We start from the raw sequence: 26041 nt of genomic DNA on the forward strand, positions 1-26041 counted from the left end.
AATGTATTCAGTTTAAATTACGTTAAAAAGTAAATGTCTAGTAAATAAAAAGACTTTCCATATTAATGTTAATTTTTGCGGTCTTCACAGAATGCAAGTTCTTTATACTAAAAAAACAATCTAAAACACAAACTGTTGGTCTAACACAGGATACAAGATCGGCTAGGCTAACGTGTAAATACACTACACCCTGACACTGTATCCCATATGAACTCACAGAGCTGCGATCTTGATGAATTTGCGGAGCAGCTGGATCCTCTTTGGCAGCGACTGACACTGCAGGATCTCTGTGGCGACCCAGTGCTGTACCTCGCTGCAGCGCTGCAGTACCAGCTCCAGGTTGAGGGGGCGCCAGCGGGACTGCTCTCCATGAAACACATAACAAACAAACTCCACCTGCAATAGACACCAATGAAGAAGAAGACAAGCCGAATTGACTCGTTAAGAGTCATGATGCTTTTGGGATTTGTAGTCCATATGCAGTGACAAAATTATAAGTAGTCTACTGTAGGTTCAGATACTCTGTACTCGCAGAGAAAAGTACAGACTGTGGTTTGACTTAAAGACTCAAAGTAATAAATTAAGTCATGAAGTAAAAGTTAATGTCCTCAATGGACAGGTGAAATATGCAGACTTTGACGAACCTCGTGCACACAGCTGAAGAGCTCCCAGTCAAACACCACCAGCTGATTGGCCACCTCCTCTGCTGACATGTCGTGGAGTTTGCTGTCACCTGGTGTCCAGTGGATCTCCTCAGGAAGAGGAAGCTGAGAGTGCACATAAAGACATCAACAGAGTTGCAGTGCATGCAGTTTGTTTTTACCAAATCATGTAAAAAGAACACGTTTAAATTTTAATAATTTCTATCAAATCTGTAAGCCAAAAACAATTATGTTAATTATATAAAATGATTATGTATTGTTTCTGTTTTGTCATTGTTGTGTATCACCCATTCATTCAATTATTTCATTTATCTGCTAAAGAGAACATGAAATAAACTAATTGCAATTAAATTTTTATGGCCATCAAAACTATGTTTTGAGGATTTTCATCTAATAAATCATGAAACTAAAATAAGTATTTTCATTGGCTACATCTGATCTACATTCAACCAGCCTCACCAGTGACTCCAGCTCGGAGGGTTCACAGGCGAACAGGTGAGTATTGACTCCCAGGGTGGTGAACACAGCCTCATCACTGGGGCGAAACACTGCCTTCTCTGAACACACAGCACACAGACATGAACAATATTATATGTGAGGTGTTAATGACTGAAAGTCTTCATTTATCTCGATTTTCATTTACTGATTATTTCCACTTCTAAACATTAAGACATCATGTACAATACAGACTACAGTAATATGCAATTTGAACATATAATTGAAAATAGTACAATATCAACATATCTGAAAAAAATGAAACAGAGAATCAAATTTTTTAATTACCGTCAACAACACATTTTTTAAAAGTTGTGGAAGGCGCAACAAAAGACCGGTTAAGCCATATATACTGTAAACAACAATTAAATAATTTGGCATTTAGACAATTTGACACAACATTCTACATGTATTACAACAGCGTGGCCCAGTAGTAAAATAATCCAGGTGCTAAGCTTGTCCTGTCACCCACTGAAAACATTTAGCACATTATAAAGCAAACAACAAAAGAGGCCATGAACTGTTGAGCAGCTGAAAAATGAGCATCCAGATGTCATTAAAAGCCTAATAAAAATGTACAGAACAGTGTTTTTTGAGGAGCAGGTTTACCATTTAGCTGCCAATAACTTAACACTGAATGCAACATCATGGTTATAGGTATGTGTCTGTGCATGTCTCCTGACCTCCAGCTGATGTGACGGCCACCAGTATGAGGTTTCCAGGCAGAACTGGTTGGTCTTCACTGTACTGGAGTTTCTCTTTGACCAGAGCCAGAATCTCCCCGACCCGGCAGGACAGACGACTCCTGATAGTGACGTATGAGTGATCTGGAGTGTAGACCCTGCAGAAGACTAAAGAAACAAAAACAAACAGAGGTTGGTTTATGAAAACAAAACTTAAATGTTTTCAGAGTTTGAAGTAGAATTCAACAGAGACACAAATGTGTGGGGAACAGCACTTTACAGGATTTAGTGAAATCTTTTTGCTGACTGTCTTTAGACAGGATAGATCTCTGAGGGTCTGGACAGAGATACTGCAGGTTCACGATATGTTTAGCCCAGCTTAGCACAAGCCAAGTAGACAACTGTTAGCCTAGCATCTCATCAGATTCAGTTCAAACCTAAAGTGGTCTCACTATATAAGCTTTATCAGGATACTTCAGAAGCTGACTTTGTGGACTTAGGTGGTAGACAGATATCACTGTAGGCATTTAACAGCAATGCCAGTGGAGATTTTTAATCAGGCTCAAAATTCTTATGTACAGTATACATACACATGTATACATGTATTTCTTTTGCCCCTATCCTGTTCAGAGTCTGTTAAAATGACCCTGTAATAAAAGAGCAGCTCTGCAACACCAGCAGGCTGAGACTGATAAAAACATGTCAGAGTTCAGTAAAGAAAATCGCTGGATCAGCTTCATTTTAGCCAAATCAGATTCTTTGAACTATGCCTGGACCTGCCCCAGTAGTAGTAGTTTTGATATTTCTTCAAATTAGATTAAAAAAAGTAAAAGTAACTATTTGAAATATGTATCTGTACTTTGCCACTAAATGATGATTTAAATCCTTAATAATAGAAAACATTGTAGTGAAATTCAGCATTTGTACACTTAAATCTAATCTAATATTTCTTGTGATGGTAAAGTGAAGCTGCATTTCTGGACTTTGAATTCCTTACATAAACAGACATTACCACATTTCAACAAAAATCATTAAATATATCTAAATTCACATGAACACTGTGAGACTGTGTGTGTCTGTATTAAATATAGTTCTTTTTCAAATGGATCTCAGGACTGCATATCCTTTGGATGCCTCTCACTTTCAATCATGTTATTTTTGAAAACCTTTGAGTTAAGATGAATTCGTCACAGGACAGTAAAGTACAGTGTTACTGTGTTATCATCAGAGCGAGATGAGCAGCTGCTGTCAACACAAACTCTGTGATGGTTCTACAACCTAGCGTCTTGTTAACCACCTAATGTAAATCACTCAAACTTCTTAACGGTGTCACAATTTTTTATCTTCTGTTGGGTTTAGGCAAAGCTAGATGAACACTTCCTGGTCGTCTGATGCTCCTGAAGAAGATAAAGAGTGTGTGTGCGTCCTGGGTGTGTCAGTCAGATGGTGATTTGTATATCCCAACCACAGACCGCAGGTGTGCTTGCATCTCAACTGTGTGTATGTGTTTATAGATTATACATTGTAGTACAGCTTGTATTCTTTTGTTCATGCGAGTGTGCAGGTGTGTTTTTCTTTTGTGCATCGTACTCTCGTCGGAGCCTCTGAAGGCCTCTCTGGGCTGCAGACAGGCGTCGATACGTCTGAAGTGTCTGAACAGAGGACGAACCTGCTTCTTCCTGCTCTCCTTCTCCTCATCAGACCTGAACACACACACACACACACACACACACACACACACACACACACACACACACACACACAAAGCATAATGCAATGTGATAAATATATTTGGAAATATACATGAATACTGTATGTGTTGTAAATACGTAATCTGTGTATAAATTATTTCATTAATATACGTGTATTGCATACGCTTTTTGGTTAGTAAGTAAGTAAGTATGTGATTAGAAACATAAATATTCAGCATGGTCATGACAAAGGTAAATACACAGTAAATGTGTGATTTGTGCACAGTATGATTAATATGTAATACAGGTAAAATATGTGCTAAAAATGTGACTAATACATTTATATACAAACATTTTAACTAGTGTATGTGTGTGTGTGTGTGTGTGTGTGTGTGTGTGTCTTACGGGCAGTGTAAGATCTCCGTCCATCTCTGCAGTTTGAGGACATCCTCCACCAGTTCAGGATATCGACTCAACTCCTGAACGGCACACAGATACAGCTCCTACACACACACACACAAACCCCAAAGTAGCTTTATTCACACACACAAAAAAAACTTTACAAGACTAGGTTGTGTGTGTGTGCGCGCACTAAGTTCACTCCATTTTGTTGCCATCCCAGGCCCTATCACCCAACCAGATGCCAAAAGCAACAGTTCACACCCTGCAGAGGTGTTGTCCTCTGCATCTGTATTACTGTTAGTTATGAGGAGACAGTTAAACTGAATCCTGTTGTTTTTCTTTCACGTTCTGCCTCATTTCTTTCATCATGATCTGTCAAGATAAGCTTTTTACTGTAACTCACATACTATTGTAACAGAGGCCTGGGATGATTCAAACTAAAAACATTTCTCTGCTTTTTCTTTGCTCTTTGAAGACATAGCTGCCATTTTTCCAGTTTAGTTCGGTGCCTTGCCCAAACACACCGGTTCCCGGCCCACAGACAATTTGCCCACACTAGATTTTCACAATAGCACTTCTTTCCACACTGACTCCTGAAAAAAACCTGACTGTGCAAATGACTTCACCGATGTCATAGGACTTCAGATACATGCAGTGATTTCTATTTGGGGGGAGCGAGAAAGACGAGGAACAGTTCATGGAGCACAGGTTCACTCAGACTGCAAATACAAGGTGCTGAGTTTTTAAAAGGCAACACAGTGGTTAAAAATCAGTTGCAGTAAAGTATGCATGTTATGTTTTTGGTTCTGTGTGTGTTGTGTGTGTATGGGTGTGTTACCTTGGGGAAGTTGTTGCTGCGCTCGCCCTCCTCCTGCAGCAGCTCTCTGTAGGTGTCCAGGTATCTGAATGCCATGTTCAGCACCGCCTGCTTCCTCTCTGCTCCATCCAATGCCCTCTCTGTCTGTCCTCCCATCTCTCCTCCTCCTCCTCCATCTCTCCTCTCATCCTCTGCCTCCCGCCCTCTCCCGCCTCCCTCCTTCTCCTCTGTCTCCAGAGTGAATCTGGGAAAGTCTGAGTTAAGGAGAAAGCTGCAGTTCGAGCAGCAGACTGTGTCTGGGCTTTAGTCACATTAGCAGATATTTTCCAATGACACAAGAACATGAAGGGGCAATTTACATGCAATCAAAGAAAAAAATAATAATACATAATAATAATAATAATACATGATACACTTTGACTATTACATTTGTCTTGAAATGTTTTTGCCTTTAGCTAATCTAACCCTTAAAATCACATATTTCTAAATATCTAAATGTATCATTCTAAATTCAAATTATGAGACCAACTCTAAATAAAAAACAGCTGCAATTTAAATATGTCAGCTGCAGACAGCAGCAGCTCTGAGGAGAGACTGTGACTACAGTCGGCGTACAGAGACGCCACCATGATGGCCCACATTTCACAGCAGACACACACACACACACACACACACACACACACACACACACACACACATTTTTTTCTCTTTTTAGTTGAGTCCCTGATGACACACACACACACACACACACACACACACACACACACACACAGCAGCCTGGTTTAAGCATCTAAAATAAAAATGTAAAAAGTTTTAGTTTGGAGCTTTCTAGCCATGTGATCTGGATTCACGTGTTATGGTGCCCTCAGCAACAACAACAGGTTCACAAGTTTGCAAGTCTGTTTTGACATCGAGGTTGTTCTGTGACACTGTGTTACTATGAGGCAGGTGGTAACGGAGCATCAGAACGTCCTCTACCAGGCTAATTAGCACCTTATTATCTTGCTTTCACTTGAACACCTCTTTCCCTCCAGCTATGAGGATTCTCAGCTTCTTGAAAACTCAGACCAACACCCTCAATCCCATCACTTTAAGTAAAACACCCTTCGTGCAGATAACATCTCAGATCTGCGGTGTTCTTTCCATAAACTTAATTAAGCTGCAGTTGGAGTCTAAATATATGCATAATTAACTGTATATATGGCACATGTTTGGAATGTTTGTCTATTTGTGCCTCCTCCTGTCTTTGGATCTCTATTCCTCTCTCTCTGGTGGACCACTGTGATGGCCGTGGGTGGTAAGTGTGTAGGTGACTCCATGAAGCTCGTTTGTTCCAGTGCGACAGTGTATCAGAAATACAGGTTCGGCAGCAGCCCTGGGATATGTAGGAGTAGGTGGCATTTTTATTTGATCCATTTTCTCCTGTTTTAAGTTGAAGGTTTAGGTAAGAGTTCTGTCTTTAACTTTCATGTTTGTTTGAGTAAGTAGTTATCAGTTAATTACTTTACCTTTAGTTGTTACGTTGCCGTTCGCCCACCCTTAGGGCAACGTGTCTCTTTGCTAACTGTCAGAATTAAACACTTTCAGGGCCGTAGTCAGTTTGTAGCTTGTGGGTGTTGGGAGTTGGGAAGAAGGGAGTTTCAGTGTTGCAGCATTTCCACTCAACCGGGGCATAACAGGTCTGTCCTACATAATCAAGTGTCCATATGAACACGATGCTGAAACAACAAGTTAAACCTGTTTCGAAGTTCATGTTCAGACAAACCGTTGTAAGTTTTGTTAACTGTATCATTGCAGGTTATCAAGTAAATCTGTGTACTGGAATAGATAGAGCACAGCAACGTTTAGAGAATATTTTGAGCCCTAGCGTTGTCAGGAAATATGCAATACCTGCCACTAACTGTAACTGTCACATATACCACCAACTTCCAAAATCGGCAGTAATGGGATTACACTGAGGATTTTTAACCCAGAAATCTGCCCAAACAGCTGAAGTGTGAAAACAGCCTGGGAGGCTCAATAAATATGTGTTACTGACAGACTGAACAAGTCTCTGAACATTTCGTGCCCGTGATATTTATCCATTTCTTAAAGGGAAGACGCTGAAGAAGGCGAGAAATGATGTCTGTATCTGAAAAGAAAAACCAGCAGAGGAAGATGAAGAGAGTACTTCTCTCTATCCATCCCTCCCACTCTTCTTCCGCCCACATCCCTCTCTGCTCTACTTCTTCTCCTCCCTCCAGCTCCCTGCTCTCTCCCTGTCTTTGTGTGGGAGAGTATTAAAGTGGACAACTATCACTCTGTCACTGCAGAGAAAAGGAAAACAAGGATACATTTTCCTTTTTTACTGATTTACTCTCTTAAGTCCAGCTATCATCTCTAGTGTTGTTCATTACAGACGTGAATGAAACTAATTCTCATCACATAATGATTTATTGATGTTAGCACAAAATAAATGCACTTGCTGCCTCCTGGATAATTTCTGGTATATTAAATATCAAAAAGCAATGCAATCACATTTGATGAAGTCTAAAACCATGTTTTGCATAAAAATCTATTTGCTCAGTTAGCGTAACAAGCAAAAATGGGCTCGTCTAAGGCCAAACAACAATCTTCAACTCGCAAGTGCAACTTATGCAATTAATGGATTCCTAACAAAGTGTAGCAAATTCTGTCACCACTACACCAAGTGTGTGTGTCCAGCTTGTACAGAAGAATCATTAAACCCAAAAGAGTCAGATGTAAATTATTCACACACGGGGAAAAAATACCAGCCTTTTGATTTGTGTGGAAACGAATGAAAGGACAAAGTGGTTGGATTTTCAAATGTGCCTCTGATTTCTTTGCCCACCTCTGTTAAAGCAAAGTGCCAAGATGTTTACCACGCATCAAGGACTATCTGTTCCACAGTGAGGGAACAGTCCCACATGAGGCAACACAACAAGCTTCCAGAGCAGGAAAACCTAAAAAAAACACAGGTTAATAAAAGACCTAATATAAAATCCTGTTTTCTGAATCTTTACTGCAGCTGGTTAAATCCATACTAGCTGCAGTGTTCGCTACAGTCACAATATGGGTAATGCAAAATCGTGACTGATGTTCTACCTAAAAGTTCCCAAAACTCTTCATTTGTATCTACAGCTTCTTCCAACCATCCCTGCAATCTTCAGATTGACTGATGCACCTGATCCCAGCAATCAACAGTGAGTAGGACAGGGACAGAAAACAAGCAGGGCTGTGGGCTGTTCTAACTGTAGGACAGGTGAGTCAATTATTTTAATCCTGTACAGAGCATATGTGGACGAATTTAAATTTATCATGATCTCAGTGTGAAATTAGAATTTTATGTGAATTTTATCTGAAAACCTGATCAAATATATCCAATAGATACTGACGACCTGGTCATTCACAGTGTCACTGTTCTTTTATTTAATTTACTGCATCAGAGATAATCAAACAGAACTGATGCTCAGGGAAAGGTCATGGGGTCATTTGAACTGAAAGCGTTCATCCTGTAGGGAGCAAGATGTTCAGGGTAAATGTGCCTGTTACTGGTAGAGTGGCATTTCCAACTTGGGAGGGACCATCCCTTTCCTTCCTCTGGACCAGAGTGTTTGAAAGACACACTGTCAGACTGGAGAAGGTGTGGCAAAACAAGAAGCCAGACAGCGTTGGCCTGCAGCGATCGACAAAAAAAAAAAAAAAAAAAAAAAAACACAAACCTGCAGCCACAAGAAATCAAACTGTGTTTCCCGCGGCAGATAATACTGTGGCTGACTAAACACAGAATTAAATAAATTAAAACTGTCAGTAAGCAGGGTGTTGCTGTGACTCTGAGCAGACAGATGGTCCCAGGACAACTCCGCCGTCACACATGTGGATATATCTGGAAGTCCGAGCCAACTCCATTATGCAGTCATGCACACACGCACATACACAACACAGCGCTATGAGCACATTCTATCAAGGTAATTATGCATAAGAATGTGTGTGTGGGAAGGATACTGCTGCAGCAGGACTTGCTGGAGCCTGTCGGCCGTCAGGAAGATGGGATGTGTCAACATGAAGTCATCCAGCAGGGTTTCTAAGCAGAGACACACACAAACAGAGCGGTTAGTTGTACAGATTGCACATAAACGTGACCTGGACACACGTAATCTGTCAGATGGAACAAACAAATAAAAAAAAAAAAACATCATGGAAAGCGTTGAGGAGGAGCAGGAAAAACTTGTACCATAATTTATCACGATCAATTTAATAAAAACATCCAAATACAGGATTTTACAAACTGAACATGGTACCTGAACATATAAAGTGAGTGCATAGAGAGCTGTAGACAAGCACACGCAAATATATGAAAATAACCAGATATACTCCATACATGGCTGCAATTTACCCGCAAACACACTGAAGATACAGTCATAAATATACTGAGATTGCTGCTGTTTTTATCTCCATCCAGATGATAGACATCACTTTCACCTTTTTGCATCCATGATGTGTTTAGCTTAGCTTAGCACAATTACTAGAAGCAGGGGGAAACTCCTAGCATAGCTTGATTCAAATACAGAAGTATGACCGGTTTCTGTTTTTGTCCCATACTTTGGAAAACAATCTTAAACACACACACACACACACACACACACACACACACAGGATGTGAAGAAACAGTTAGCCTTGAAGAGTTTTGCTGTCTGAGACGTGCAAAACCAGAACTGGAGCGTTTCTAAAGCAAAACTAAGACACAAGGTGAGATTCATGTGTTATAAAGATACATATCGAGACAAAAACTGTCTTTTTAGCAGAGTGTAACACTGAGATAATTCCAGTTTTACTTAGCTGAAAGTCCGTGTGTCTGTGTAACACACACTATGATGAGTGGCTGCTGCTGTAAACGACTGTAATTTACGATGCTGAAACAGCACGACTCAGACAAAACCTGTGGTCACATTTACTAAAATATACTGCTGCTCTGTGTGTGTGCATGAGTGTGAGTGTGAGTGTGTGTGCAATGCATGCTGCAGTGGGCGTGTCCTGTCAGAGTCCGCCTCTCTGCAGGCGGTTACCATAGAGACACCAAGTTGCCGACAGCGAGAGGATGAAGAGGGAAATGTGAGAGAGGAAACACTAAAGAGAATGTAAGAAGAAGAGATGAACAGCATGTGTGTATCCAGTTGTATTGATTAGTGGTTAAACTGATGCCGATGACGTGGTCGATTGACTACTCATAAAATCAATACAACAGATTCAGCCTAACTATACATTTTATTGGTGCCGTCATGGGTTTCAGTGTTTTACAGTGTGTTACACAGGATTTTTCTTTCTGAAAATTACAGTGTGAAGTCCTGCCAGGTTCCTGTCGCCTAGAGACTGCAGGGTTCATTACAACCTGTAATATGAAAGCGTCAGAAAAGGCAAACAACATCCCTGTGATTTAGCTATTCTCCAACTACAGTGGTTTTTATAGTCTGACACCGTGGCCCTCCCCTCGGGCAAAATCATCCCACTGCTGGCGCAGGTTTTTAAATACACTGTAAATATCTGTATTAGAATGGACAGAGAAAGATGCTATTCTTTTAAGCTGTAAGAGGCCTGTTTTTTAAAACTACATTTTTTTTCATTTTAGCAAACTGTCACCTCTAAAGTGACAAAAGAAAAATGCTGCCTAAAGTATGCTGAGTTCTATAAATATAACCTAAACATCATCAGATTTTTCCTTGAAAGAAGATACAGTTAGCCCAACTAAGCAAATATCTATACTTCATCATCATACTTTATCATTTATTTATTGTGTAAAAAGTACCAAATAACAAGCAAGAAAAACTTTTTTTTAAATAAAAATAAACAGAATATCATGATTCAATATTTTATTTAAAAAATTAAACCTTATTTATGGATGGAAAAATCATAAAAAAAAAGTGAAAAAAGTTTTCTGTACATCAGTACATCATGGCAAAAGTTCTGACCGTGGTTCAAATCTCTTTCAAAATGCTGTTTCTGTTGCTTTTTTGAACATATTCATTGTTTCTCCGTCTCTGCTCATGGGATAAAATGTGATGAGGCTGGTGCTGAGTGAAACTGTGCTGGTGATTCAGAGCAGCCCACTAACTAATTTGCATGTGTCATATATATTTAATCAGACTCAAATTCACGGCGAGGACGACTTTGTGTTCAGTAATGTTAATGAATTTAAACAATCAGTTGAGGAAGAATCGGCAGAGCGATGCAGGAGGAAGAGATGGCGAGAGCATGGATGTGGAGAGAAAGAGTGTGAGCGTGGGAGGTGAAAGAGAGAAACCAACTGAATCCAACTGGGATGTAAAGAACGCCTACAAGCTCAGCGAGAGGATGCCAGAGAAAGACAGAAAGAGAGAGGGGAGAGAGCGAGAAGCAATAACACAGAAGAGAACAGAAGAGAGACACAACATGCAAGAACAGTGTCTGACTCTAAAACTTTACCAGAGAGAACATGTTTTTATACATCTGCAACTAGATTGCAACAGCCATCATAGCGGCTGGATAGTGCAGTGGTAAGATCGCCACCCTCCATGTGGGACAGTGTAGGGGTCCTTAGACAAGAACTCCTGATGTGTGCCCTGTAAATCGCTTTGGATTAAACGTTGACTAAATGTAAATCCACGTCTTTATGCCTTATTTTTCCTTGGCTGTAACATATTTGCATGTTTTAAATCTGACTTCCTGGCTTGTAGTTAATGGCTACTAATGCTCAACAGCTCGAGGATGCTCAAGAATCAAAGACCACGTGTTACAGCCAATAATCCAGCTGCAGAGGTCTCTCTATTACCCACACTAGTAACTCTGCTGTGCCACTGGGCCTAAGACCATTCGCTTCATCTGCAGGTGTGTGTTTGTTTCTGTTGTTCTTGGTGGCTGCCATGTACGAAGGAGATGTTAAACAGAATTAAAGAAATCGTGAGCCAGACACTGAAAGAGACTATTTTAACTGACGCTCCTTTATGGACGATCACGGCCTTTTACCAAATCTGTTTTTTAGTGGTTTCACTTTTTCACAGTTTTTTTGTTTTGTGTTTACTTTTAGTCTTATACAAGTCAGCACTGAACTCCTTGCTTTTCTTCTAACTATTTGGCTTTAAACAAAGTTCTGGCGTCAAATGGTGAAAAACATTGTCTAGTGTAGTCTCCTTCCATCTTTAGGTCTACAGAGTCACTAGTGACCATCATGGTGTGTTCAATGCAAGGTAAGATCACTTGATCTTAACAGAACTTGAGCATATGGGCTTGTAATGGTACAAAGGTTGCTTTAAGAGAAGCTAGGACGAAAAAGAGAATCTCAGTTACTTCACTGCCTTGAACCAAATGCTATAAACAAGTAAATAGTTTTCCAGGATACATTTCTAACTTGTGAAGCTGGAAGCGTGCACTGAAATACTTCCACATTCAGCTGTTGTAGGTGCAAGTAAAGAAAATGAAAAAAGTCCATCATGTTATGAGTCTTCTGAATGGACCCACGACTCCACTGGGAGTGAAGAAGAAAAATCAAACTCAGAGCAATAATATGAACTGAGTTTACATTTGAATAGAGAGAACTTGGAGGTTTTCATCTCTGTATTTCAGCTCAGTTTAAAGCCTCTAATTTGAGTCTTTGTGTTTTTTTTCCTCCCACCTCCTCTGCTGCTGCTTCTTCTCTCTCTCTCTCTCTCTCTCTCTCCCACTCCTCCTCTCCAAATGTCTTGCTGAGAGCTGGTTGCTATGTGAACAGGTGCTAAAGAGCCTCTTATATATCTACACACACACACACACACACACACACTGTACATGCATGTCCATATGATACACAAACACTGGATACACACAAAAAAAGCGCAGCACTAACATTTCCACAAACAGGAAGTCGAACGAGGGAACCTGAAGCACAGAGAGGTCAAGGAAGATGAGGAGGAGGAAGAACAGTAAAAGCATCCAGAGAGAGGTGAACGAGTGGGCGGCTTCTTCACTCATCATCACTCATCTTCACATCTCTTTTTTTCTAAAGACAAAAAATAATAATAAAATAAATAATCCATCCATACAGAGAGCAAACGTGCTATCAGGTTGCCTCTCAGTTTCTGTTTCTTCACTGTTGCAGCATTTTGATTTGTAAAGTGGCACCAGGATTGAACCCCTACAATCACTGTACACTAAACATTTCTTAGGGACAACAGGGAAGTCAAATCCATACACTGCTTTATTTTGCCAAAACTAGAATTGCATAAGGGGAATTAAAATCCAGGTGTTTCCCAGGAATTCATGCCAAAGCCAGCTGCATTTTCCCAAGAAAAATACCTTCAGATCGGGATTTTCAGCTTATGTGATGAAACAAACACACCTTCTTCAGTCATTAACAAATGTGTGTGGTAAATAATCCAAATTATACCTGCAGCAGTTTATACTGCTAAAACTATTTGTTGTAGTTTAACAGGTACTTTAATCAGACCCAGGCCTTTGGCTCAAAACCACAGTACAGAGCAGCTGTCAACAACATTTCTTACTTTGATTTGACAAGTGTGAACAAGATGAGGGAAAAAAAAGGGATAGACAATGCTTCACCTCAAACTAATATCAATATTAATGAGCAAAAATTAATTGTTATACTTTCTCAATATAACTGTGACATTTTTGCCCATCAATCTACACTCAAAACCCCACAAGGAGAAAAAAAAATATGTATTTTTATTGCATCAAAGACTGAAATCCCTTGTTTAAAAAAGTATTCATCCCTCTTGACCCCCCCTGTGTCATCTACACGTCTTATTGGGTAAGTCTCTATATGCTTTTACAACTTGATTTGAGCATTCTGTCCCATTCTTCCTGACAGATTTCTCCTTTACACTAGATCAGAAGCCCAAGTCTGGGCTTTGGATGGGACGCTCAGGGACAGTCAGAGACTGTCAGAGACTCCTCAGATCACTGCACTTTAGTCCTGGCTGTATGCTTTAGGTCATGGTCATGCAGAAAGGTGAACCGTGACCACAGTCTCGGGTCTCATACACACTTCATGACGATCAAAGTGTCTGGTACTCACCAGACACTGTTGTTGGAGAATACTTTCCTTTATGCTCACAGAGTCCTTTAAATCATGTCTCACTTCAATTAGAAACAACTGCAAATTGAAGTGCCTGTGCTCCACTTGGACTGAGTGCATCTTCAGACTGCTCATTCAGCAAGTTGGTTTATAAATAGCCTACAACTGGGTTGGACCTAAACAAACAAATTAATATACAATAACATTAGTGTGTATCAGATTGTGGGCTTTGTATTAATTGGTTGGGTTGGGTCTGGATTTGATTTAGAATGGGTAACAGGTTGGGAGCAGTACTGTGTGTAGGTTTGTCAAAAGTAAAAGAAAGTAAAAGTAAAAAAGTAAAGTTGCACAACATAATGGCATTATTGTTATATTATTATTAACCTTTAATTTGTTCTTTAAAACCCAGAATGTATTATGACCCTGAAATTGCACAAAATCCCTTTAATATTAATAGCATATGGACAATATTATATAATATTATATTACTTGATAGAATAGTGAAAAATAATTATACTAAACTACTAAATATAATACTAAAATAATCAATTGCTGCAGCCCTAGTACTTTTTAAACCAGACTAAAAACCAAATATAATATTATTTGAATTTAGCTGTTCATTCACCATGTTCAGCTCTTACATTTTTGCTACAACTGAAGGTCAGATATAACTTTTTTAAGCAGCGTTGTGCAATGATTTCTAGGTTTTCTGAAATACAGACAGTCAGACTTGTTTTTTTCCCTTAACTTAGCCCAGGAAACAACTCTGTCTTTGAGAAGACAAGATAATTCAGGAGTAAACCAGGGACTGCACTGCGATTTTCACTTAAAATTTGAGGAGGGAAGCATGTCGATATTTGAGCGTTAAACCGTTTATAAAAAAACAACAATACACAAATTACATGCAACAATTTATCCTTTAATCCTTAAATTCAAGTTAATTTCGGATGGCAAGTGACTCAATAAAGAATGGACATTTAAAGTTAAACTTCTCTTTTAGCTTTCAGCTTGGACCTCTGAGTTTGCTGCTAAATGTTTTGCATAGACCAGAGATCACCAAGTGTTCAAGTCTCGCAACTTGAATTCTGACAGTATGTCAGAAGGTGCAGGCGGCCCTCTGACATTGTGACGATTATGCTCATACAGAATGTTTTACCATTCACTTATCCCTGGTTTTATTTGTGCCAATAAGCCAGATGATATACTCGACCCACATCACTCTGTTTTAGTTGGCCGTACACTGTGGTGTTTGCTTTTGATTGCATTAGAAAACTTTCTCTCTGCCTTTGTTGCTCTCCACGCCTCTGGTTCTGAAATTTGCATAGCACTATGGACTTGTCTGTTATGTTCAGTGTCTGAAATGCAATTAATCAGCCTTCATTTTGGAACACATTATTTTTTCTGTAAATAGTAATGCAGCTGGATAGTGTAGTGATAAGATCCTCCTAATCCTTACCCTGTCCTTGCCTTGTACCACACTTGCAAGTTGCTTTGGATAAAGGTGTCTACTAAATGTAAATGTAATCAACTTGTTATTATGATAGACCTACTAAAATCACAACAATTAGTGAAGGGTCCATTCAGTAAAATGCTATTTACATTCTTGTTTCTGCCTCATCTGAACCCCTGCTTGCCTCAGCTTGCCTGTTATTGAGTGAGTGAGTGAGTTACGTAAGAAGCTTCAGCAGGTTTGTTCCTCTTTTATGAAACTGTCAGGAAACTTATCGTCTTTCTGTTGTACCTGAGAGGCAGCTGTTTACACACAAGCACACCCACATAATATTATCCCACAATGATATTATGGAGAGGAAGATGCATGTCATCCACATGCTGGCTGACCCATGTTTTTCCACCGCTTTATTTAAAACCCTCAGCTTAGACGCACAGCTAAGTCTCATGTTTAAAAATGTGTGTTTTAAACCAAAGTGACTTATATTTTAGGTACAGTTAGGGACATATGTAAGGGTGTGACAGTTTTAGATGGTAGGTAGAGTTGAACAAAGTTGTAGTAGCAGCTGAGAAGGAATGGACTGGAACAGCATCCATTTCAAAACTAGTTTAGTGTCCTTTACTAACATTCACCACTGGCGTTATTAGCAGAAGCTCTGCTGTGTTTTTGTGACTGAGTTTAAGTTTCCAGCCTATTGTTCCACTATTCAGCATTACACTGAGAACAGGGACACAAGTCAGTAATTTGCTTCCCAAAAGTTGACTCAGAAGCTTCTTGGATGATGATTCAGATTGCTGAGATTTAGGTAGAAGCCCTACAGTGAAAGTAAAACCGTTAACTTCTATACATTTGTGGCAGAAAAGAAAGTGATGTCCCTCACCTCTGGTGACATCCTGCAGAGCCCAGTTCAGATTATTGATTTGCATTGTGATGGAAGGGGCTGCACAGTAATTTGAGAATTTAGACATCAGTTAGACAAACTGTCTACAAACTACAAAAGTGGATGCTTGCTAAAGTAACCATGCACAAATCATGGTGCATGGTGCAAGAGCACCTTGACACTCCCCAATACACAACATGTTTTGTGAACTGATAAAACTAAGGTTGAACTGTTTAAGAACACACAGCACTTTGTATGGCTTGGAACCACATACCAACATGAATACATGACCCCAACAATGAAGTTCGTCATGATTTCAGGCTCCTCTGCTGCCTCGGGGGTTGGCCAGCTTGACATTGTGAAACATTAACTGATGAATGATGCAGTGGATGACCTCAAGAGAGCCACGGCAGATATCAGCATATGTCTGACCTGAAGAAGTTCTGTGAAGAACAATGGTCCAAAATCCCCCCTGAACACTGATTCTTTGAGTTTACATAAAGGAAGTACAGCCATTTAATAAATCCAAGGCTTAGCTTAGTACCAGCATGTTTAATGGGTGTGTTCAATAGACACAAAATATTATAATTGTTTGTGTGTTACTAGCTTAAGAACATTATGTTTGTCTGTTATTGTGACTAATAAGATGACAATCTTATTACATTTTATGCCCAAATAATGCAGAAAACTAAGTAATTCCAAAGTGTTCACATGTTTTATCTTGCCACACACTTTAATATACACATGCTAATTATTTTTTTAAATCCTCATAGCCTCCTGACACACCCTCACTTTGTTTAAAACGTCTACACCCTCTCTCTCCCACACACAAACACCATTTCCCTCAATCATCACTGTGTGTGTTAAGTAAGTCTGAACCTTGAACCAGGATTATCCAGACTACTACCTCTATCTGCACTTAATAATACAACATAGGCACACACACACACACACACACACACACACACACACACACACACACACACACACACACGTCATGTATCACTATACTTGTGAGGACAGTCACTGACATAAAGCATTGCCCCTTACACTAACTAAACCATTACAACCAAATGCCTAAACCTAAACCTAAAACTTATCCTAACCCTAACTAAACCTTACAAGCACAATCGCTAAAACACAGTTCACGCCAAAAACATCTTTAAAAAAGTGAAGACTGGTTAAAATGCCCTCACAAGAATGGTCTTTGAACAAAATGTGTCCACACAAGGAAATAAAGACGTGCACATGTACGCAACACACATACATACACACTTAGGCACCTGCTGACTGGCCAGGATTTAAGAACTAAAACTTTTTAATGCCAGTGAAGGAAAAACCAGCCAATCAAAATGATACACTGATTAAGACAAGACTTAATTGTTTACAACTGTGGCGGTACAGATGGCTCACACATGTTGAAAATGTTTTATTCTTGTACATTGTCTTAAGTCATGACCGGCAGTTCAGGTGACAAGTTGTAATAAACCCAAGTTTATTAGATTTCTATTTATTACTTATTTGATTCCTTATTTTTGTCGAGTTGAACTGTTCTGTTCAATGTGAACACAGGACTCCTATGTGAGCCCCCAGTCACAAAAATCCACTATTAGGCAACAATTTCTTTGGTAAAAATCTGAATGTTAACTGTGGAATTCATTATTAATCCTTTCGTTGTGCAAGAATATAACCCTTACCTCTTCCTGCTAAGCCAAAATTTGTTTTGGCAAATGTTTAATGAAATTGTCATGTTTCAGTATCTTTGTAGTTGAATGTGGTCAGGTGAGATCATGTATATATAAAAAAAAAAACACAGGTAAAACCAGACAGGTAATAATCAATCGTCAGTGGAAGTAAGTGACGTCAAACACGAAGAAAAATCAGACAGTCAAGCAAACACTCATGAGACAACCGAGGCTGCACAAACATTTAAATTCATAACAATACATTCATGTGGGGAAAGCTTTATGACTGTGTGCTGTAGGTGTGACGCAGACACATGGAGCCGAAATAAAAGCTGGATGTGGGTCACACTGACTGAATAGGATCAACAGGCTCAGGCCCTGCAGTAATTCAATGTGAGACACAATGTAATTTTAAGGCTGCTAAGACAAAAACTCATCAGATCAAGGTAATGTAGGTTCAGGCTGGTAGTATCAATCTACAGCACATTCAGTTTTAATGTGTAGTATATATAGTTTTAATTAAGTTTTAATATATTTTTGCTCACTGGTTTGTCACGTTAACTGCAAGTAAAGTGACCAATGAGTAGATCGACCTACAGACATTGGTAGAGGTCTTTTACACAGCCAGTATACAGCCTGTTCAATTCAAATTCAGTTCATGATACATTTAAACAGAGAGCAATGAGCCGACTTTTTCATTTGAAGGTCTGTAGCTTTCTTGTTGACTTCCAGGGTCTGATATATTAATGAAAGGCTGAGAGATCCTTGTCATCATACAGAATTAAAGCTGAAACAACAGGTTGCCATAATCAATTACGTTGATTATGTTGATTTGAGTGTAATGTATCATTACAATGTTTACATTCATCCCAAATTACAGGCGCTCCTACTCACGAGCATGCTTAAAATGCATCTTTATAAAACTGAAATGATTCATTTCTGTCGATGCCTTCTTATCTGTTAAAAGTCAAACAACACCTGAAAGAAGACTCCTGAGAGCAGATGCCAACAGCTCATATGGTAACACCACTTTCTAGTGCATTTGCAAGTTTCATGAAGGCATATAAAACTAAACGACATTGATTCCCATTAAAGTTGCTCTGTACGTCAGTGTGAGGAACCGATTAAGATAAATAATGGGAGCACATTTCTGATTACAATTCGCAAATATACGTGTATATAATGACCAATCAGAAGGTGACTGTAGGGTAGGTTTTCCCTCTTAATAGCAGTTTAGTACATAGCATAAAATTAAATAAAGAAATAAACATGTACATACAAAGAAAATGTTTAGCCTTTATACAAATGATCAAGTGAAAACCTTTTACTGAAGTAAAATAACTGTCAGTACAGTTGATGAGCAGCTGCTTAAACAAAGCTTTTGGTTGGCTGGTGCATATGCTGGTTCATTTGGAGTACATAAATTAGCGCATCTCCATATTTGTAGTCCATAAACGCCTTTCACTCCTGGCACCAGCAGCAGAGAGCAAATCAATACAACAGCTGAATGAAGACTGGACAAGAATTCATCGCACCACAGAAACACACACCAGTGCCGAGTCAAACCTAAATCCTGGAAAGCTGCAACACCACCCCACCACCAACTGAACCCCCGGAAACGTAGCACTGTCAGGGATTCAATTCTAGTGAATTTTGCTAGTCTGCAATCATGGTGACTATGAATGTCTAACATTAAATCTGTGTTTTAAACTCGTGGTGTGGAGCTCCAATGAAAGACACTAACTTGGTGGATTATGGATAATAGCTTCCAGGGTTTTTGTGCTTACTAAAGACATTAAAGCAATACTTGGAAGCTCTGTGGTGTCCCCCCTGAAAACTACTGCAAGTGTCTGGAGCAGTAAATGTGAAAGCTTTAGCAGATGTGCGATTATGACTAGCAGATGAGACAAACGCAAAGTTTGTCCAGAATGGCTTCATAAATGAAAAAAAGATATATACTAATATTAAAGCACCTCATACTAAAAGTAGAAGCAAAGAAGAAGCCTCAAAGGGACCATTTCAGTCAGTCTAGACATTGTCCTTCTCTGAGATGCCTGATGAATGTGGGTTGCGGTGTTCTGGTGGAACAGTTTAACATTAAGCTCCCTCCACAGTGAGTGGTACAATCAGAAAACTAAGCTGCTGTAAGAACAAAGCAAACTCTGTATCTCCTGAAAACTGTAAGAAACAAACAAACCATAACAGCAAACAGCTAATCACAGAACTTTGGACTGCAGCTCAGTCTCTGCTCTAATTATACAGATTTTTCATTTGCTTCTGTACCAGGGTCAGAAATAATCAGCCGCTCTGGAGCCACTTTAAAGTTCATAAAATGCCCCTAAGATTACAAATCAACTGCCAAAAAACACTTGTTTCAGCCACTGATGTTCACTAGTTTTGTTGAGCTGTGACTAACTGTCCCCTCCGGTCCACCCCAGATGATGTTTGCAGGAGAATGACTGTATTGGAGCCAATGAGGAATTCAGTGATGCCACAGAGTTTCACATTTTGGAAATGTTGATGAAAGATCCTTGCAAAAGCAGTCTTCTCACTTGGTGTTCATAATGATTCAAAAAAATCTTGCTCTTCAGCCTCTGTGGTTCAGCACATTCAGTTCAAGATTAAATAATGGACAACATCTGTTGTTGGGTTGATTTGGTCAATCACACCTCCTCCAGAATCTCTGATACTGTTTGCTTCATAGAGCCTCATTACTACCTTCTTCTTTTGTATGGTCACGTGGTGATTTGGAGGGTAACTGCTAGTTTGGGGCAGCACTAGTTCAGTTGCTGGAGGAGTTGTCTATGAACTCCAGGATCATTGGTTCAACTCCTGGGTTCTCCTGGCCACATGTTGAGACATCCTTAGACAAGACACTGAAACCCTGTAGTAGTAGTAGTAGAGCTACTTTCTGGCAGCTGTCCAAACAATAATTTCCCCAAGGGGATCAATAAAGTATGTTATTATTATATGGGTGGAAAACTTCCCCTCATGCTAAATGGAAACTCAGAGCCACACCTGTGAGCTCTTTTGTTAGCATGAACTGGCTGAATAACATTAAAGGTCTAAATACGTCTCAGCTGTTGCAGCCAGTGCACTATGCATTAAAAGCACTGAATCTTCCACATCAGACAAAACAGATCCCAGCGACAGACTAAAGCAAAAAAGCCTCCTCTCTGTCAAGTTAGCAGTTAGTCCACGTGGAAATCTCCACGTGAACTCTTTGATTATGGTTATGAGTGGTTTGTGGTTTGCCGTAAGGCTGACATTTATCAGCTCTCTGACAATTTCAAAGACCTTGTTATTTTGCTTTAATAGAATGATGCAGCTATAAAAACAAAACATATCCACTTTGAATATTTAATTCAGTGGATTTATCAGCAATTTCCTGTGAAGAGCTGCAGTTAAAATGTTGAAGTTCAAGTTTAGTGGGTTGGAGTCAGAACATCCACAGTTTGCTTCCCTCCTAACAGGACATTTGGTTCATGCTACATTTCAAACGATCCATAATTTATCAACGTTGACTCATCCTGTGAAAAACTCAGAAACTGGACAGTTTGGTCTGATGATGACAGCAGCTGCACGGCTACACACTTCAGACGTCCCTGCTTTTTATAATGCTACATTAGCATCTGTTTGGAAACACAAAGACATCTATATATGAAAAACCATGCTCATTCAATCATGGAAAATTGTATGACATAAGGTTGCAGGAACATGTCCTTTTATCATTTTATGTAATTAGTTCAACAGCCCTGCTGAGAAAACAATTAGTGGTGTGAAAAATAAACTCATCGCTTCACTAAGCTGAAGTTCATAGTGTCTCCTTCTCAGAGACAAACTGTTAACTGCTTATTAACTGAGAGGTGTTGCATAACACTGACGGGCAGAAGCCAACACTACACAAACACACAATGAACTCATAATAATGCATCCTTTGTGAGACTGTTTAGCAAGAAGGAAGTTGTGGATTATTTATTACTGTGTTGAGCGTGTGTAGAAAGAAATGCACACAGTAGGAGGTCTTTGCTATTTTATTGAAGAGTATGTTTTCTACTAAAGATCCACTGAACACTTGAACTTCACTCTGCAGCTTTTCTGTATCCTTCATTTCTATTTAACAATGCTGCATGAGTTTCCATGTGTTGCTCTGCGGTCATTCATATTCACAGTATCTTTAGTTGCTACAGGTATCCTCGTTGTTTTGTAGTGCAAGTGATCAGTTTCTCCACCTTACTCCTCAGAGAAATGTTTAGGTTTTCTATTAAAAATATATGTTGCAGGCTCAGTTCCAAACAATTTGTTATAGACTGATGCAGGCCTGTCCTAATTTCCTAAGTCTAATTAATTTTTTTAGAATTTTGTATGTATGTGTTTCTAGAAAAATACAACCAAAGGACATGTGGACACAAACACACCCTGCAGCCTCCAACAGGCAACAATCAGTGCTCTGCCTCTAAAGACTGATGTTGATTTTCAAGATGCATGCACGAACACACACAAACACGCACGCACACAGGCATGCAGGCAAACATTCCTGCAGGAAAACATACAATACACGCATGCATGCACACCCACTTCAGCTGTAATAAGCAGGCTGCGTCTCTGAAAGAGGACGGCAGTGATTATGTAACCGCTGGATCTCTCACACAAACACACACACAGTTGAGGCAGCAGGAACAGCCTGTATGATATGAAGTATAAAATGAAAACCCTCTTGCAGAACAGAACAGCCAGAATCTGAATCTGACAGAAATAATGTTCTTTCAGAGAAACAACTGAGGGTCTGAGCTCGAGCTGAGCCACAAAGGACGAATCCTAAAATGTCAAATATAATCTGCTCCTTTCACTTGTCATGCAGCAGTCGCCCTTTTCTTTAGGAGGCAGTTCTGCAGTGACACATTCTCAGCCCTCAACATGAAACGTACGGCTGCAAATAACAATTATGTGAACGATCCATCAATGCGCTAATTATTTCCTCAGTTCAACCTTTGTATAGTTTCTCAGAGCCCAAGATGGCGTCTTGAGATATGTCTTGTTCTACCATCAGTTTAACATGAAAAAATATTCTGCTTACTGTGATACAAAAGACACAAATACATACACATACAAATGACCAGAAAGTGGAGGAACTGCCCGCAGAGACTTTTTGACCAAGACCAAACTTAACATCTAGAACAAACTGCATAGGAATCAGGATAACCATGTTACATCGCCTAATTCATTCACTAATAACAGCTTCATCCGTTATGTAGGGCAGCCACTGAGAATCAAAAAACAGGCCAAATAAAAAGCAAAAGCAAGGTGATTAGCAGCAGTGTGGCCACACTGAGTGGTTCTCCATCAAGTTGGACAAGTTTTTCTGTAAGTGGGTGGGTAAAGATTGATCCAGGAAGTCTTTAGCTGTAATTTGGGCTTCGTTTTTGTGCCATTAAGCATTCTTCAAGAGTCTTAAACTGTAATGGAGGAACAGAGCGGGAGACGTGAGAGGTGAAAGGGACAGGTGCACGCACGTGCTCTAAAAGCAACAGGAGGTTTGATTGTACTTGGCTGCTTATCAACACGATCAACAGTTGGAGCAGCTGTGGCAAATTAAGGCAGTGTACTTCAAAACCTGATTGTGCTGCTCCACAAAAGACAAAATGTAACAGTGGATAATTCATCTTATTTACGATTTAAAGAAATAAAATCTCATTATGTTGGACGTCTTCAGAATCGTACAACAAAAAGGTTCTCGTCACTTCTTACCTGCGCAGTGTCCATAACGTTTCCCCGCCACACTGTCCAGCACAGCGAGGGTCAGGTTGTCCGGCGTGTCAGAATGAAGAGGCGTCCCTCCTCCTCCCCCTCCTCCCCCGCTGCTGCTGGTCTCTGTGATCAGGCTGGCCTCTGAGCTCTGTTCGTCACTGGACAGAGATGGACTGCGGACTTCTCCCCCTCCTCCAGGACCAGAACCAGAGCCAGAGCCATTAGCGCTGCTGGGCACCGTGACCAGACCGGTGCCTGTAGCTGAGGGCCAGGATGGGGGGTCCTCATTGTCGGGGCTGCAGGGCCGGCAAAGTTTAGGGTTAATATATTGATAATTGTTAATGTCCTAGCAAAAAACATTCTTGGTGTCCAAATTCAGGCTCTCAGGATGAAAAATGTGCTCATCTGTATCTCCACCAGTCCTGTGATGCACACATCTGTGCCATTATCTAAAATCTGAATCGACTACAAATAATTTTTTATTAGTGCAATGTTATTAAACAGGCCAACATAAAAAGCCATTCTTAGTGGACTGACTGATTGTTGCAATTCTAATCCAATCCTTTGTTACAGCATCTGTGGTATACTTGCAAATCTGAACCCCAAAGCTGGATCCTGAGCAAAACCAGCAACTGCAAGACTTTTTCTATTTTCCTCATGTGACTCTTCGGGTACTTGGGTATTTCATCATTTCTGGAAGGGTGAATATTTTCCTAGGCTGAAACCAAGGTCTAAATCCAGTATTTCCACAGCCTGCACCAGCAACTGTCTTATCAAAGATCCAGTGAAAGGAGGATATCTAAAGCACACCGTCTTTAACGTTGGTTTGCCTTTGGGTAAACTCTTTATCTTTTGACAGATCGCTGGGAGAAGGTAGCAAGAAAAAATTTGAATGGAAAAAATATGGAATTGTGCATTAACATTAGTGCAGGTCAGGTAGGGGGGTACCGAACATACTGACCATGACCCCTACAATCAAATCATTAATCCAGAGTTCATGTGGTGCATATTCCTAAATATAGTATAGGTCTATTAGTTCCTAACAAACTTCTAACATGGGCCATCGGGGCCCACAGCTCATCTGCCCCCGGGCCTTGTTACAGGTTAATCCGGCCCTGCCTAGGTCGGGTTCAATACTTCACGTTTTTGTGCGACAGTCCAATGATGTCTCACCTGAACACCTCCCGGGCCTGGCCGCTCTCTGGTGAAGTCTCCCTGAAGAAAGGGACGACCCGGGACAGGCTGGCCCTCCGTCGGGACGCCCCGGTCCCCCCGCTGGCCTTGTCCGCTACACCGCCAACGAAGCCCCCGGCCCGGGTCAGCGCCGTGGTCTGCTTCTTGAGGAACTTCTCCAGCGGTTTCATCCCTGCCGGCATGGTGGGACGCTGGGTGGGGGGGGGTGCGGAGAGACTGGTGCACTGATGGGTGTAGGGGGCTTGTTTAAAGGATGGTGACTCTGAGAGACAGAACAGAGGCGGGCGGGAGGGGGCCAGTGGCTCCTACATCATACAGCCCCAGCGGGTCGGGGCGGGCAGGTGTGAGCGGACCCTCCGAGGCTCTGCACGGCTGCTCTGGACGAGCAAATCGATTTTAACCCATTGGTGGACGAGGTAGGCGGTCGAGTCCTTCTCTCTCCCCGCACCGACGGTCTCCAGCAACCTGCTCCACCGCGTCCAACTCCCCGCTCTCCGCGCTCCCTGCAGCCGCGGCGTCAACACCGAGCTCCGGCACCAGCGCCGTGGGCGGAAATATGGACAATATGAACCCAAGACAGAGCGCTCCCTGTCCGCCCTTCGTCTCTGCAGCTTTCCGGTCCTCTCTCCGTGAGGTGAACCGGGACACCGTGTGTGAGCGTGTTACACAAGCGGCGGCGGCGGCGGCGGCTTCCTCCGTGATGTCTCCGACATGAATGACGCTACGAGATTTTTCCGTCGCACTCCTATCTATGTCCTCTATATTCGTATATCCTGTCTCTGTATATGTCTCTTCTTTCCTCTTCCTCGCTCACCTGAAGGAGGACAAACCCGCCCGGCCCGGTGCGTTTGCGTGTTGTGGGGTTTTCTCAGCAGCAGCAGCAGAAGGAGCAGAGAGCGTGTGTGGTGGCTGTGTGTGTGTGTTGTGTGTTTTGGGTTTTGTGATATAATGAATGAGGTCTAGAAGTGAGATCCACGGGGGTTCAGGAATCTAACGAATAGATATGCACGAGGGAGATAGTATATACCGAGCTGAGATGTAGCTACTGATCTATTGTAGCTCTCTCTATCTATTTTCGTCTGAGCTTAGTAGATTTTCTCTGTTACTATCTCTCCTTCTTCTTTTCTGTATTCCGTATTCTCTCTCTCTATTCTATGTCTCTCTATCTCTCAGCTCCTCGTATCTTGTCTTTCTCTCTTCTCTCTCTTCTGTTTCTCTCTTCTCTGTTCTCTCTCTCTCTATCTCGTCTCTCTCTCTCTCTCTCTCGTCTCTCTTCTCTCTCTCTTCTGTC

At 40.8% G+C, this 26041-nt stretch overlaps 1 protein-coding gene across 1 annotated transcript in view; it reads right to left on the bottom strand.

The window, feature by feature from the left end:
• rapgefl1 (Rap guanine nucleotide exchange factor (GEF)-like 1) overlaps positions 1-25491 on the bottom strand; it is a 36558-nt gene extending 11067 nt beyond the window's left edge. The window contains exons 1-10 of the mRNA XM_026355332.1: positions 24730-25491; positions 23557-23852; positions 8756-8834; positions 4772-4994; positions 3937-4034; positions 3431-3543; positions 1841-2008; positions 1122-1219; positions 645-767; positions 218-396 (exon numbers count right to left, since the gene is read on the bottom strand). Coding sequence (XP_026211117.1) covers positions 218-396; positions 645-767; positions 1122-1219; positions 1841-2008; positions 3431-3543; positions 3937-4034; positions 4772-4994; positions 8756-8834; positions 23557-23852; positions 24730-24932 — 1580 coding nt within the window. The 5' untranslated portion in view covers positions 24933-25491. The remainder of the gene's footprint in view (positions 1-217; positions 397-644; positions 768-1121; positions 1220-1840; positions 2009-3430; positions 3544-3936; positions 4035-4771; positions 4995-8755; positions 8835-23556; positions 23853-24729) is intronic.
• Positions 25492-26041: the final 550 nt, after the last annotated feature.

The sequence above is a fragment of the Anabas testudineus genome, chromosome 8 (genome assembly GCF_900324465.2).
Source record: "Anabas testudineus chromosome 8, fAnaTes1.2, whole genome shotgun sequence".
Classification (NCBI taxonomy): Eukaryota; Metazoa; Chordata; class Actinopteri; order Anabantiformes; family Anabantidae; genus Anabas; species Anabas testudineus.